Here is a 14635-nt window from a genome sequence, read left to right on the forward strand (position 1 = left end):
GCATGTGCAAGCAAGGAGGCCTACAAACCTGACTGAGTTACACCAGTTCTGTCTGGAGGAATGGACCAACATTCCAGCAACTTATTGTGAGAAGCTTGTGGAAACGTTTGGTGGAAAAGTTAAACAATTAAAAGGCAATGATACCAAATAACAAATAAACTTCTGACCCACTGGGAATGTGATGAAAGAAATAAAAACAAAAAATACTTTTCTCTACTATTATTCTGACATTTTACATTATTAAAATAAAGTAGTGATCCTAACTGACCTAAAACAGCGAAAGTTTTCTAAGATTAATTTTCAGGAATTGTGAAAAACTGAAATAAAAGGTATATGGCTAAGGTGTATGTAAACTTCTGTCTTCAACTGTATATACTCGTTGGAGATAGGATGTAAATTAAATTTTTGTCCTGAATTTTGCCCACATTTTTCTCAATTTTTGTAGGCTGTGCTGAATAAAAAGTGTATTTGCAGTCAGTTGTCAACATTAATAAGCTCTAAATAACATCTGATTTGGACAAATAAATTGCACATCTGGTTTCTTGTATTCGTGTGTGCTAAAACAGAAGCAAACTTTAAAATGTTAATCTTTTCTGACAGCTGAGCCTTTTTGTCTGATTTTTGGAAAGAACGTGACTTAATTATGGAACTGTCTGTCTGCATTAGTTAAGCTAAAGATAAAAGATGAAGTATTTCATGCTTAAAATAAAACACAGGAGTCTAAGTTAGTAAGTATACATTTTGTCAGTTTATTTGTCACCTGACATTAAGGTGTTTGTGTGCATGTGTGTAACTGTTATTTCTGTGTTTGTAAAATATCAGTATCAGTATATGTTTGCTTTGCAATATGTGCACCTCTCATATTTGGCCTCAAATTTCCAAAATAACCTATTTGGCTATAGTAATACACAACTGCCATGTATCCAAATCTAGATTATTACTTCTCTTTTGATTTACAGACATGAATCTCAATATCCAAAAGTGGAAAAAATGGATGAAAATTTGGAGATAAGGCTTTCTGTCACATTAAGAACCCCTGTAAAGTGGATTACTGATGCTGTTGGCTCCCTCAAGAAGCCTTACACACTACACTGGAAAATATGCTGCAAATGAAGACCGCACTTTCAGAAAAAATTTAATATAGATAGATTTATAGATATAGATTTATATTTATTTTGGAGTTTAAAAGAGTACAGTTAAGACTTCTCACACGTGATATAACCTACGTCTTGTCTGAGAGAGTAAGATTAGGCCACTGCTGTCTCGCTCAAGACGTGAAACACTAAACCCTGACGGAAAGAAATCCCTCCGTGGAAACCGTTTTTTTCTCTTTTCACAAAGAGTTGGTATAAGAAAAACACCTGATCACACACACAACCGCACACAGAATATAAAAACAGTCATGTCTAAAAGAACAATTTTGCATTTGTAATGCACAAATGCATTCCTGTACAATTGGCTTTTCAGTGGTGTGTGTGTGTGTGTGTGTGTGTGTGTGTGTGTGTGTGTGTGTTCATAAACAACTAAAGGGCTCAGTGAATATATCTCCATTTGTGTAGTTTTCGTTGTTGGTTCTTTTCATCTTTCACAATTGTTTTGCTTTTTTTACGATGTACAGTAGTGCTGTAAACAGGCACACTCAGAACCCAAGAGGACCAATCATCCTCTTGTTTCTCTCCTTGTCTTCCAATCCTCAAGGTTTTTTTGTATGATTTTTTTTTCCAATGGTTCAGTTTTGTCCTCCATTCCATCTCAGTCCTGCTGAGAAGCGTGTTGTGTCCAGCCATCTGGCTTTCTATCTAGCTCTGTGAGTCCGACTCTTACATCAAGTTTTTTTTTTATCAGAAGCCTTCGGGAACACATGATCTGACACCTCTGGAAAAAGAGTCTGAAAACTTGATGCTCTTCACTTTTCCATCAGTTTCACTGATTGTGCAAAATCACGCTGTCTCTGGTATGTCTACTCGGAAAGAGCTAGCAAATCCTTTTCCGCGCTAAAAACAGAAAAAAGACAGAGAGCTTAATTAAAAATGTGCTTTAGTGACAGCAAAATGCATATTGTGGTGTAGTAAGCTATCAAATGCCCATGATATTGGTCTCTTCAGAAGAAATGAGACACTAGAAGCCCACAATTATAAACCATTTCCTCCAAGTTAAACACTCTATTCACATGCAGCTTTCTTTTATCTTTATGTTTTACAAATTCGTTTTAGGCATTTTTCACTAAATGATTTTTCTGTATCTCTAGTGAGTCTTTGCTTACCGGAATGCTTGAATGATTCCTGACCAAACACTGAATCTAACATCATATCACAACCAAATTCCACACCTCAAACAGATTATTTTATTTATTTAAGAAAGTATTTAATTGTAAAACATCTTACTCAAAGTGTAAATGTGCAACTTCTGAGATAATTTTGGTTTTGAGATAATTAAAACCATTGGATTTAATGGATCTTTTTTTAGAACTTTTTAAATCAAGAACCTCCTTTTTTTACTGTAAAGGCAGCTATGCTATGAAATAATAGATTAACACATTTGGTTAAACTTACTGTAATTGTTCCTTATCATTAGTTAATGATATTAGGTAACATAACTCAACAATAAACAAATCTTTTGCAGCACTTTATAAATCTTGGATAATGTTATTTTCAACATATACTAACAGTTTTAAAAAATTAAAAGTTGTATTTTTTAACATTAGTTAACTACATTAGTTAACAATGAACAATTCTTTTGCAGCACTTCTTGATGCTGGTTACAGGTTGTTTTAACATATACTAATACATTTTTAAAATAACATTTGGTGAACATGAGCTGATGTTAACATTAGATAATGCATTATAAAACTAACATTAACTAACAAAGAAAAATCTAATTTTATCAAGTAGCATTAAGATGAATAAATGCTAATACATTAGCAAATGTTTTCAAACAGAACCTAATTGTAAAGTGATACCAAACATTTGGTATCAGATGTTTTAATCTTGCACATTAAAAAAAAAACTCTTATAGGTTATAGGTTTTTTCTGATTTTGGTGTTTTGATTCCTCTATTCATCTGTTAACAGGAAAAGTGAACCCTCCAGGGGTCTTTAAAAAAATCCATCCATCTATGTACTGCTGCTTTAGAGAATAAAAGGTTCTTTGTGGAACTAAGTTGCAAAACCCTTGTTGGTTCTAACTAGAGCCTTTCTTTTTATGAGTGTAGACCTGGTAGCAGTAAATGTATGAAGAGCAGATGAAGGATGAAGAAACGAATAGATGCTGATGAATGAAATAGAGCAGAGATGTAAAGGTCAAGGGGTCTTTAGAGGAGAATTCAACAGCACTTCATGCCAAAAGCCTTGAATTTAGAATGCTTTTGGGTCAGATCAAGAGAGACAGAAAGCTCTCTTTTCAAGATACTCACACAGACAGGCGGCTTTGTAAGGCATGCGCGAGTTACACAGAAGTGCATCGAACTCTTTCCTCTCTAGTGTGGAGGCATTGAGGTGGTGTTGATGTTGGTGGTGTTGATGTTGATGTTGGTGCATCTGGTTGGGGTGGTGTGGCATCTCTTTGCCAAAGGTGGAGAATAACTGATCACCCGCCAACTTCTCGCCCTCAAATACCTCAGAGTCGGGTACAGAGTCCATGCCTGGCACATGCAGGTTGCTGCGGTAATCGGCGCCCTGTCGAGCCTCGGTGGGCACAAAACTTGGCATCCAGCAGCGATCTGAGTGGCCGAGGGCCTTACACTCCTCCGTGCAGTTGGAGAACAGGTCTGCTCCTGTGAGAGTGAAAAGAGAGAGAGGTTAGCTTGTGTTTAATTGTCTGTGTGGGTGGATGGGCTTGTGCAATAAATTGTGCAGGAAATGTAATCCAGAAATAAACCAAATAAACCATTCATATGTGCTTTTTCTACAATATAACACTGAGAACCTTTGGCCCTAATGTCTCCTCTAATATAAAGACAGAACCAACACATTAATTCAACCAATCTGAACAAGCCGGGGGCTGGAGTTTTTTTTTTTTCTCAACATCTTTTAAGACTTAATCAAGCATTAGAAATATGTTAATCCAAATTAAATGTAACGCATGTCATTCACTTTGAAAACATTAGAAGCTGTATGCGTGAAAAGTCTTTGGCACTTGAAGCACTGATCATGAAAAATTGGGTTGTGCTCTTTTCCCTTTTTTGTGACTGTCGAATTACAAATTAACCTGATCAAAGCATGTTCAAAGAACATACACACACTGAGTGGATGGAGTCAATGCTACAATCTCCTCTTGAGGTCTCTCTTTCTGTTTGACATCAAAGGTAAACTGTATGAGACAGCAAGCTTGCAGGGAAAAAAAACCCACTGTCCTCTGTTCTCTTTCCTTCTTTTTCAACAAGCTATGGGATAAAGGGATATATTATGAAGGTCTTACCCCCTTTTCTCTTTTGTCTATCTCTCTCTCTTGTTCTCTCATTTTATATTGCCTTCCATGAAAAAAATATTGTTTTTGCAATGCGTCACGTTACCCCTGCCACAGAGTAACTGTTCGTTTCATCTCCTTACAGTCTCAGTCTCAGTTAAAGTATAAATCACCCAAAAAAATAAAATAATATTTACTCACTTTTTATGTACTTAATCTCATTTTGTTCCAAACCCTTATTACTTTATTTCTTCTATGGAACACAAAATTAGATATGAGGCAGATTTAAGCCTCAGTCACAATTTACTTTCATTGAATCTTCTTTTCTTTCATTACAATAAAAGTGAATGTTGACTGAGGCTGTTAGTCTTTAACATTCTGCCTAACATTTCCTTTTGTTGTCCACAGAAGAAAAAATATCAAACACAGGGTTCCCTCCCTTTTTAACCAATGAATTTCCATGACTTTTCCACGACCAGGATATATATATTTTTTAAACATTTTGCTTCAGACTTTTGCTTTAGGATTTGTTGATGAATCATTTAGACTGACTTGTAAGTTATTTTGATTAATTCACTGAAAAGTAGTGACAATAAACAAACAAAATATACAAAAAACATGCATTGATGGCTTGAAAGCTTTTTTACTCTCCAGATGAGCGATATATAGATCATAAAATACTTCAGAAGAGAGACAAACAAAAATAAATATCCACTATAGAAATGTCCATGACTTTTCCGATATTTTAAGAATTTCTCTAATTTTCCAGACCTGGAAAACACCATTTTAAAATTCCCTGATATTAAAATGTTTCAATGGTCATGGAACATTGTTTCGAACAACATGAGGGTGAATACATTTAAAATAGGTTTTAAAATAGATTTTAATAAAAATTCTGTCACTATTTCCTCACCCTTCTTATTTATGTATTTATTTATTAAATTTTTCCAGTGGCAGTACATAGTTACCACAGATGTCATACTTAAAAAAGGACAAAAAACTAAATCATCAACAACAATAAATAAGCAAATACCAAAAACATATTTCATATTACTTATGTGCTATATTCCAAGTCTATTCTAGAGTAAAGCTTTGAGAGGAACAGACAAACTGAAAATACATCTGCTTCATCATTTTACTTCAAACTTATGTGCCGTGTTTAATTACACTAACAAGCACAAACAGTGTTGGGTTTCAATGACGTCATCTAAAAAAATATGTGCATGACCCATCTAAAGAAAATCTGCATGAATTCCCCCTCATGCCATCCCAGATGTGTATGATTTTATTTCTTCTGCAGAACACAAATATTTTTAGAAGGATATTTCAGGTCCATACAAGCCAAGTGAATGGTGGTGATCAGACATTTGTAGCTCTAAAGAAATCGCATAAAAGCAGCATAAAAGTAATCCATAAGACTCCAGTGGTTAAATCAATATTTCCAGAAGTTATATAATAGGTGTGGGTGATAGAAATGTAAGTCTTTTTTTTACTCTAAATCTCTACTTTCACTTTTACTTTTACACCTGAAAGTCACACGTGGTGCCTGTTTAGTTTCAATTTCACAACTGAAAGTGAAAGTTAAAGTGGAGATTTATAGTAAAAAAGGACTACATTATTGAACTCTTTCTCACACACCTATTATATTGCTCCTGAAGATTTGGATTTAAACACAGGAGTCTTGTGGATTTCTTTTACATTTCCTTTATGTGCTTTTTGTAGCTACAAATGTCTGATTACCATTCACTTGCATTTTATAGACCTACAGAACTGATATATTTGTCTAAAACTCTTCATTTGTGTTTTGCTAAATAAAGAAAGTCATACACATCTGGGATGGCATGAGGGTGTGTAAATGATACGAGATTTTTCATTTTTGGGTGAACTATTCCTTTAAGGTTACTTTAATTCAGACAGGCTGCTTTTAATATCCAATCATGAACGACCTCACAAATCATAAAGCCAAGAAGCTAGCACTACAAGAGCAGTACAACTACGTAAAGCCAGCATGAGGGAACAGATCCTGTTAGTTTTTGCATGACAGTTGCACAACGTCTTTTCCCCCACCAGCACCCCAGCAGGTGTAAGTTGTGCCGTTTTGACTGCGCACATCTAAGAATAAGAGAGACATGAGGCTCCTGTGTCTAAAAGCCTCATGTCTAAAACAGTCAGTAATTACAGCTTGAGGATTAATGAAGTGCCATTTTCAAAGCAGTGCTAAGCAGAGATGTTGAAGGTATGGAGTCGGCAGTGTGTGTATGATGGGGAGGGGGAATGCTCTTGGCTAATCCTCAGACTAGCCCTTCAGACAGAAGACAGGTCAGCATACACAGACTTTGGGTTTCTACGTTAAAAGCGGATTAGAGTCCTTTGGAGCTACATGCAAACAACCTACTTAGGCCTGGGCTTGGTAAGACTCTCCTAATTACAGACTCAACCATAGGACTGCCTTGCAAATCAACAAGCAGTTTAGCCACTAAACTAAATCTTATAGCCACCTATGACAATTCTCACAATATTCAAAAGTCATATTTTTATCATACACATTATAGACTGATTTGTGAAAAAAATGGTTATTGGTGTATACTATATATCTGAGATAGATAGATATATAGATAGATAGAAGGTAAAAAGAGGAGAGTGAGAGAGAGAGAGAGAGAGAGAGAGAGAGAGAGAGAGAGCAAACAAGGAAGAGAGGGTTTGATATTTACAGTGTGAGATAAGAAAATTCCTCATCGTCTAATCGCAGGGAGACATTTTGACATTTTCTGAAATTAAATACGCTATGAACTCATCCAGTGTCATTTTTTTCAGTGGATGAATTGGAAAAGTAATTATATTATTGACTTATGGTTCAATATTGCAGTAAAGTGTCAGATCTGATGAAAATGTAATGCTCTATATTCTCCAGTTGGGAAAAAAAAAACATCCTGTTGTAGCGCCCTTTATAGCATTTCACTGACAAAACACCCATGATGTGTGGTTCTACACATGTGAAAATACAGGAAGCAACCTAAGACTCAACATCACCTTTTCATTATGCTTAACACTGCACATGACAAAGCGAGAGAGAAAAGGAGATTAAAAAAGGAAGGAACAAGATGTAGCAATAGACTGTAAATGAAATGATCCATTGAATCATTTCATTTTCTCTACATTTGCTCTGCTGCTCTCTGAACAGAAGCCCTGCAAAGCATTAGATCTGATAATAACCTCCATTTGCTAATCGCAATGCATCGGGCTGAAAATAAATTACTGATCAGTGAGCTGTTTCTGAATTCCGAACATGACCTGAAACCCAAATGAGAGAATATGTTGCACTGTGGCAGATCCTCGAGATAAAAGAAATGAAACTGGAATGAAATGATTCAGGTGGGTCGTTGTATCAGAGCAGCTCTTGAGTGCTCCGCTATGTATTACAGATACATTGTTATGCATTAGAGAACAAATTAATTGACACTTATCTTGGTCTGTTTTTAATCTGATAGAGACGACTAGAAACGTAGCTGGACTAGACATTTACTGTTTCAAAAAAGGCCATAACAAGAAACAAGTTGGCTAAAATAAATTTGAAAGGATGAGGCTAGTTTCTTGAAAATTCTCATTAAAATAAACAATGCATTCTCCTGAATGCTCTCCAAGTCTGCATACCAAGTGACACTTTCAATTATCTTAATTAAGGCAGATAGTAGGTAGCAAAACAATTCATTTTAGTGAGACAACATGCTCAAGAACAATAAAACAAGCACAATATATTGGTTTTAATTCCAAAGATCTGCTGTACCTTAAAAAGGCACATTCTCTGTGACGGTCTGTGACAACAAATGCAGATGGGCTAGCTGACCTTGTATGGAAAAAAATAAAGTCTTGATTTTAATCTAATGTTATACAGCAAGAAAAATAAGCTAAATAAGAGCTTAAGTAGTCCAGCTGAATTTCCAGCCACAGCATATGGTGCTCAGGAATAACAGCAGAGGACATATGCTCAACCAAAGCTAAATTAATGATAATAAGATGCAACTTTATGGTTGTATTCATTGGCTGTGTCTCATTTGGAAGGCTGTGTCCTCCGTGGGTCGCATTTGTCAGCCACATACGTCATCGAGGCTGTCTCGTTTCAGAAAAGCGAGTAGGACACTTTGAATGCAGCCTTCGAATGCGACCATCTTTCACAGGAATTCGAGGATACATGATTCTTTGCTTCAGCGGAAATGTCTAAAAAAAACTATGCTGATTTGCACGTAAATATGATGTTCAAACACAAGGAATGTTAATTCCCAAGTTGAAGTACCTCAGTAGACGGGTGCAGAGTATATAATATGTATAATAATATGAATATATAATTAAAATAAAGTATTAGACTAAAAGTACACCTGTAAAATATATTTTCTTTTCTCTTTACATCATTATAACTCTCCTAAAATGTACCTCATACATTTCCTTCTAAATGGACTTTGTACTGTCTCACTCAAAGCGCTCGCACTTGTTAAAGAGTGGCATGCTGTCATAGCAACCATGTTACGTTACGTTTAAGTATGTCTTACGAAGACCGTATCCTCTAAACGAGGCTTGTTTAAAGGAGGACACTCGGTATACTGCAGCCTTCAAAGGCTGTGACCTCCAGAGGATGCTTCCTTCCAAACAAGACACAGCCATAGTGTTTCATTCAGTCCAACCATGTCATAATTACATTATACAGTCTACTTCACAAAGCACTTGAAAGTAGGTGTCCTTGAGCAACAAAGCAATTCTTCCAATGCAACATATTGCTGAAACTCATTTCCAGATCACCACATGTGGTCATATGAAGGAGTGGACACACAGCGTTTTTCGTCAGTGGAATGCGGGCAGAGGGATTAGGGTGCAAGTGTGAGGAGGGGTGAGGGTTTCGCACACAGTCAATGAATCGCTTGTTTGTTTGCAGCTCAACCTATTTGGTCCCATTCCACAGAGTCGATGACAGGTTGCGTGGACTGATCTAAATTCCATCATGTTTTTGGAGTCGTGGGTGGACGAATGAAAGTGCCACTGATGTAAATCCCTATTATCAGTGCGTATTTATAAACAATTGGATTATATTCTGCACTATGCCTGTTGTTCACAAAGTGTGCTCATGCATCCATACCTCGAGGTGCGGTGGCCTAAAATATTTCTAATAGGATTCTGATAGGCCTGAAAAGCCATGACATGACTTGAACAGGGGTTTGATAACAAAGCCAACCTATTAAAAACATGTTCCCAATGAATCGTCTCCATGTAGCCAGTAGTCTTAAAGGGATAGTTCAACAAAAGATAAAAATTCTGTTGGTATTTACTCACCCTCATGTCATTTCACTTGTCTTTCTTTCTTCCATGAAACACAAGAAATAAAATAAAGTTCAATAAAACTAGATGGCGACTGATGCTGGAAGTCTCTACATTCTGTCTTACATCTACTTTTGTGTTCTACTGAAAAAAAAAAGGAAGTCATACAGGCTTGGATCAACATGAGGGTGAGTAAATGACTACAGAGTTTTTAATTTTGGGGCAAACTGTTCCATTAATTAGGGGAAATGCTCTCCACTTCTGTTTCGTTCAGCACAATTGTAAATTTAACCAACAATTTCAAGCCATGTCTCTGTCTTTTAGCCTGAATAACAGCTCTTCTGTTAATCAGAACAGCAACAATAACAACAAAAAACACTCCACAACAAAGCAAGAGCAGTGTGAAAAAATAAATTAACTTGTTTAGATGTACCAGAGGAATGCCCGCGATGCATGGCGTCATGGTCACTGTCTCCCTGTTCGCTGTCTCCATGACCACTGTCTTTTGAGCTCACGATATCCGCCTCTTGGAACGCTGAGCTGGGGGAGGAGAGAGGATTTGAAATAACTGCTATACCACACAGCTCTAATATAAACAAATTATTATTACTCAGACTTGAAATGGTCTCCATTCGTTTCAAATATTTATGGAAGTCTGTCAAGCTAATTTTAGAATAGAAATTTTAAGGTCAGGGATGTCATATGGCATTAGCATCTGGTGCTTACCTGTTAACACGCCTTGGTCGGTCCACCAAGTAACTTAGCTCTGCTCTCTGGTGTTTTGTCTGCAAGAGGGGTGTTGATTTGAAATAGGCCTGGCAACAACTTTATCACTAACAAAAACATCATTTATAATAATTATGATAATGATACAGGTCAAAATTCAATCTCTCACTTAGCTTCAGAAGGATTATACAGCATGCAAAATCATTAGGCTCTGCTGCTATTCAGCAGAATTCAACTATAGACAGATCTTTGTTCTTGTGAGGCTCTGCAACACTGTGACTGGCATATATAATGCCTATAACCCGGGGAGCTTTCAAAAACATGCAAATCTATCTGTTCTCTGACTCACTATGTTTACACTCCACCATGGCTACTTCCACAGTACAAATCACCTGATAATATTAATAATAATAGTAATAATAATAATAAAGTTAATATATTGAATTTGTTGCTGTCAGTCTGCAAGCAACTGATTATAAACCTGTCTTCAAATCTCACTAGAGGGTTTGCAGAAGTTATTTTAATAATATATATATATATATATATATATATATAAATAACTTCTACATATATCTCTATATATATATATATATATATATATATAAATAAAACAACGTAATGTAATAAGGTATTATAATATTTATATAACAAATGTAGCAAAACCTATAATCGGTAGCATTTAGAGACATGTGTAAAGAAATCAGCCAAACTTGCTTTCTGAGTGCCATTAATCTAAATTAAATCTCTACATAAAACCGTATCCATCTTTATGGAGAAGAACATTTGGAGGGGAACAAAATTAATAACAAAATCAAATCATGTGTTGCATGAAGCACAGGGCTATTATATTGTCTGAGTGAGTTTTCAAATTGTAGAATTCTCTTACCTCACTGGAGAGCAGGCTGCCGTTGGATATGATGTCAGGTTGCTGTTGGTCAGTATAACCGGCCACTATGGCTCCGCACGGATTGTGCTCGGTGTCATTGCTGCGGGACGGGCTACAGGCCTTCAGGAACATCAGGTCCGTTTTAGCCGATTCTGGGGTCAGGCAGACCTGGTAACAATAATTTTGGCTCTGATGAAGTGAACCGAAGCTCCCCGATTCCTCCACGGGCACCTGCGCAGCGCTCGCCACGCTCACGTTGGCTGTATTGGTGCTCTGGACCAGCATGATGTCCGACTTACTCAGTTTCTTCTTTTTTCGGGTAGCCCGGGCCTGACGCCCGCAGCAGCCACCTGACCCGCACGACCTACAGCCTATAAGGCAGCAGCAGTCGCTCGCCAGACAAGTGCTGTAAATGTTCAACTTTTTGTCCTTCTGACAGCGCACGGCCAGTACAATCATGGCCAGGAGGAAAATAAAGGAGACAGAGCCAAGCGCTATGATGAGAATGAGTGTCAAGTCCAGAGACGCGTCTTTGGCCTTGGCTGAGCCGCGCTCTCCACTGTGGCCTTCCACGAGACTTTCCACGAGTGTCACCTGCACCACTGCGCTGCAGGACATGGGAGGCTGCCCGTGATCTCTCACCTCAATCAACAGCTCATAAAGCTGTTGCAGGTCTCTCTTGGCTGACACCCTACGGGCCGTGCGCAACTCCCCGGTGCGCCAGTCCATTCGGAACATGCCATTCTCGTTACCTCTCTGTATACTATAGGACAACCTCGCGTTCTCTCCATCATCTGCATCCATGGCGACAATGCGCGTCACCAAGTAACCTGGTTCGGCAGAGCGCGGCAAAGGCTCCCGCGCAGTGCCATTTTTTCCAAGAGGCGCAATCACAGACGGCGCGTTATCGTTCTGATCCACTATAATTACATTTACTGTGGCGTTGGACCACAGTTCAGGGCTTCCCGAGTCTCTGGCTTGAACAATGAAGCTAAAGTCTTTTAGTTGCTCATAATCAAAGGATCTGAGGGCGTAAAGATAACCATTCTCCGAGTTGATTGACACGTAAGTGACCACAGACATACCCTGGATCTCACACTCTACTACTGAGTAAGTTATATAAGCATTCTGTCCTATGTCAGGGTCAACGGCACTGACAGCGTAAATATAAGCACCGGGGACGTTGTTTTCAGTCACATACACATCATAAGTAGGCTGGGTAAACGTGGGCGCGTTATCATTCTCATCGGACACATGCACTTTCATTGATTTGCTGGTCGATTGCGATGGAACTCCTTTATCCCGCGCAACCACAGTGACAGTGTACGCATCTACATTCTCTCGGTTGAGAGGACCGTCGGTGACAATAGTGTAATAATTTCGGAACGAGGTTTTGAGTTTAAAAGGAACGTCGCCGAGAATCTCAACATGGGTCTGGCCGTTCTCCTCAGAGTCTTGATCGGTGACGCTGATCAGAGCGATGACGGTGCCCGTGGCAGCGTTCTCACTAACGGACTCCGTGACGGTGCTGAAGACAATCTCTGGCGCATTGTCATTCACATCTGCCACTTTTACTAAAACTTTACAATGCGCGGGCACAGCATTAGGTCCCATGTCTTTCGCTTGAACGTAAATCTGATACAGGCTACTCTCCTCAAAGTCCACCTCATCTCTGACCTCTATCCGGCCAGTTCTTGCGTCAATATCGAACAGTTCCTTCACTCTGTTCGAGATGTGGTTGCTGAATGAGTAAATTACCTCTCCGTTCGGGCCCTCATCAGAGTCTGTCGCGTTAAGCTGGATCACAAGTGTGCCCACGGGCGCGTTCTCAGCCAGGTTCACAGAGTACACCGGCTGATCAAACACGGGTACGTTGTCATTGGAGTCGAGCACCCTAACCACAAGCAGAGCTGTCCCAGTCCGAGGTGGCTGGCCACCGTCCACGGCAGTGAGAACATAACGGTGCGTCGCCTGTTGTTCCCGATCCAGTGGCTTTTCCAAAACCAGCTCGGCGAATTTGTTGCCGTCAGTCTGAGTTTGCATATCTAAGTTGAAATAGTTGTTATTGGTGATGTCGTAGGTGCGCAGTGCGTTACTACCGACATCCGGGTCGAATGCGCTCTCCAAAGGGAAGCGCGTGCCAGGGGTCGCGCTCTCGGATATTTCCACGGTGATGTCCGTCTCCGGGAAGCTCGGCGTGTTGTCGTTGATGTCCACCACCTCTATCTCCACGCGGAAGAGCTCGAGCGGGTTCTCCAGGAACACTTCTAGATGAAGCAAACAGCTGGTGCTCTGCTTACAGATGCGCTCCCTGTCAATTTTCTCGTTCACGAAAAGCACTCCAGTCTCCAAGTTTACTTCCAGGTATGGCGACCGCGAGCTGGGCACCACCTGAAAGCGGCGGGATGAAAGTTTGGTAAGGTCCAGTCCCAAATCCTCTGCGATATTTCCCACAAACGTGCCATGCTCTGCTTCCTCGGGCACAGAGTAACGGATCTGCGAAACTACCCCATCAGCGAGGCAGAACAGGAGCAAAAACACAAACATCTCCACTCCGGAAAGGGCACTTGGAATATTTTATCTCCGCAGAGCACGCAGCAAAACCATCACCCTCTTCCCCAAGGTAAGAAGAGCAGGCGCGCGTAAGGCTTTGGTTCAAAGGTAATATCTTTCCTGGAACGGGGCTGTTAGCCAAAGACCATGCTGTCTGGGTGCTGTTTAATGCAGGAGAGATTTCCCAAGGCGATTCCCTCCGTGCACCTCCACGAACACGGTCTAGATTCAGAGTAGCAGCGAAATGCTGGCACAAGTAAACAGTACATTAAACTGATACTGCTTTAGATATAAAGAGATTGTGTGTACGATAAAACACACTATCATAATCCTTAGAGTTAATTCAACAAATGCATTAATGTTAGAGCTATAATCTGTTTTTATAGCGACAGTCAATATGTTTCCCTTCTTTTTATTTAATTTGTTTTCTGAAAGGTCCCTGTATTTCTGAAGCACTCCTGCGGGGTCCGCTGGCACAGGACTGAAGCGCCAGCGCTTAGCTGTTCGGTTTTCCCGCAGCACCCTCCCCTCACCAACCAATGGGATCAGCCGACACCAGCAGATCTGAAGCTTTATTTGACAAGTTCTAAGTCAGTCACGCCTCCTGTTGGTGAACAGACACGCCCACTTGTCAGAGCTGCGGGAATTCATAAGGATTGAATAGTTGATGAGTTTGTATGGGAGCGCGTCAGAGAGAGGAAAAACCTTTCTACAATCCAAATGTTAAAATGTAGATGTAAAACAACTGCAGAGAAATAATAAT

General features: G+C 39.3%; 1 protein-coding gene across 2 annotated transcripts; it reads right to left on the minus strand.

The window, feature by feature from the left end:
• Positions 1 to 752: 752 nt before the first annotated feature.
• On the minus strand, positions 753 to 14330 carry pcdh10b (protocadherin 10b). 2 transcript variants are annotated; one of them, XM_052155138.1, is made up of 5 exons: positions 11320 to 14330; positions 10434 to 10492; positions 10141 to 10247; positions 3614 to 3771; positions 753 to 1994 (listed from the first exon to the last, which is right to left on the minus strand). In XM_052155138.1, the coding sequence occupies exons 1-5, from the start codon at positions 13864 to 13866 to the stop codon at positions 1941 to 1943; spliced, it is 2925 nt and encodes a 974-aa protein (XP_052011098.1). In that variant the 5' UTR covers positions 13867 to 14330; the 3' UTR covers positions 753 to 1940. The 2 variants fall into 2 exon arrangements, with proteins under 2 accessions (XP_052011098.1, XP_052011097.1); XM_052155137.1 differs by having other exon boundaries at positions 3412 to 3771.
• Between the last annotated feature and the right edge of the window lie 305 nt (positions 14331 to 14635).

This window comes from Xyrauchen texanus, chromosome 23, assembly GCF_025860055.1.
Source record: "Xyrauchen texanus isolate HMW12.3.18 chromosome 23, RBS_HiC_50CHRs, whole genome shotgun sequence".
NCBI lineage: Eukaryota > Metazoa > Chordata > Actinopteri > Cypriniformes > Catostomidae > Xyrauchen > Xyrauchen texanus.

What these genes read in the sequence shown, in the direction of transcription:
- pcdh10b (XM_052155137.1), bottom strand. Translation starts at nt 13,866, where the DNA reads ATGTTTGTGTTTTTGCTCCTGTTCTGCCTCGCTGATGGGGTAGTTTCG. An exon ending in CGACCAAGGCGTGTTAACAG is followed by an intron (nt 10,248 to 10,433) that starts GTAAGCACCAGA and finishes CTCCTCCCCCAG; the next exon opens with CTCAGCGTTCCAAGAGGCGG. An exon ending in GCATCGCGGGCATTCCTCTG is followed by an intron (nt 3,772 to 10,140) that starts GTACATCTAAAC and finishes TCACTCTCACAG; the next exon opens with GAGCAGACCTGTTCTCCAAC.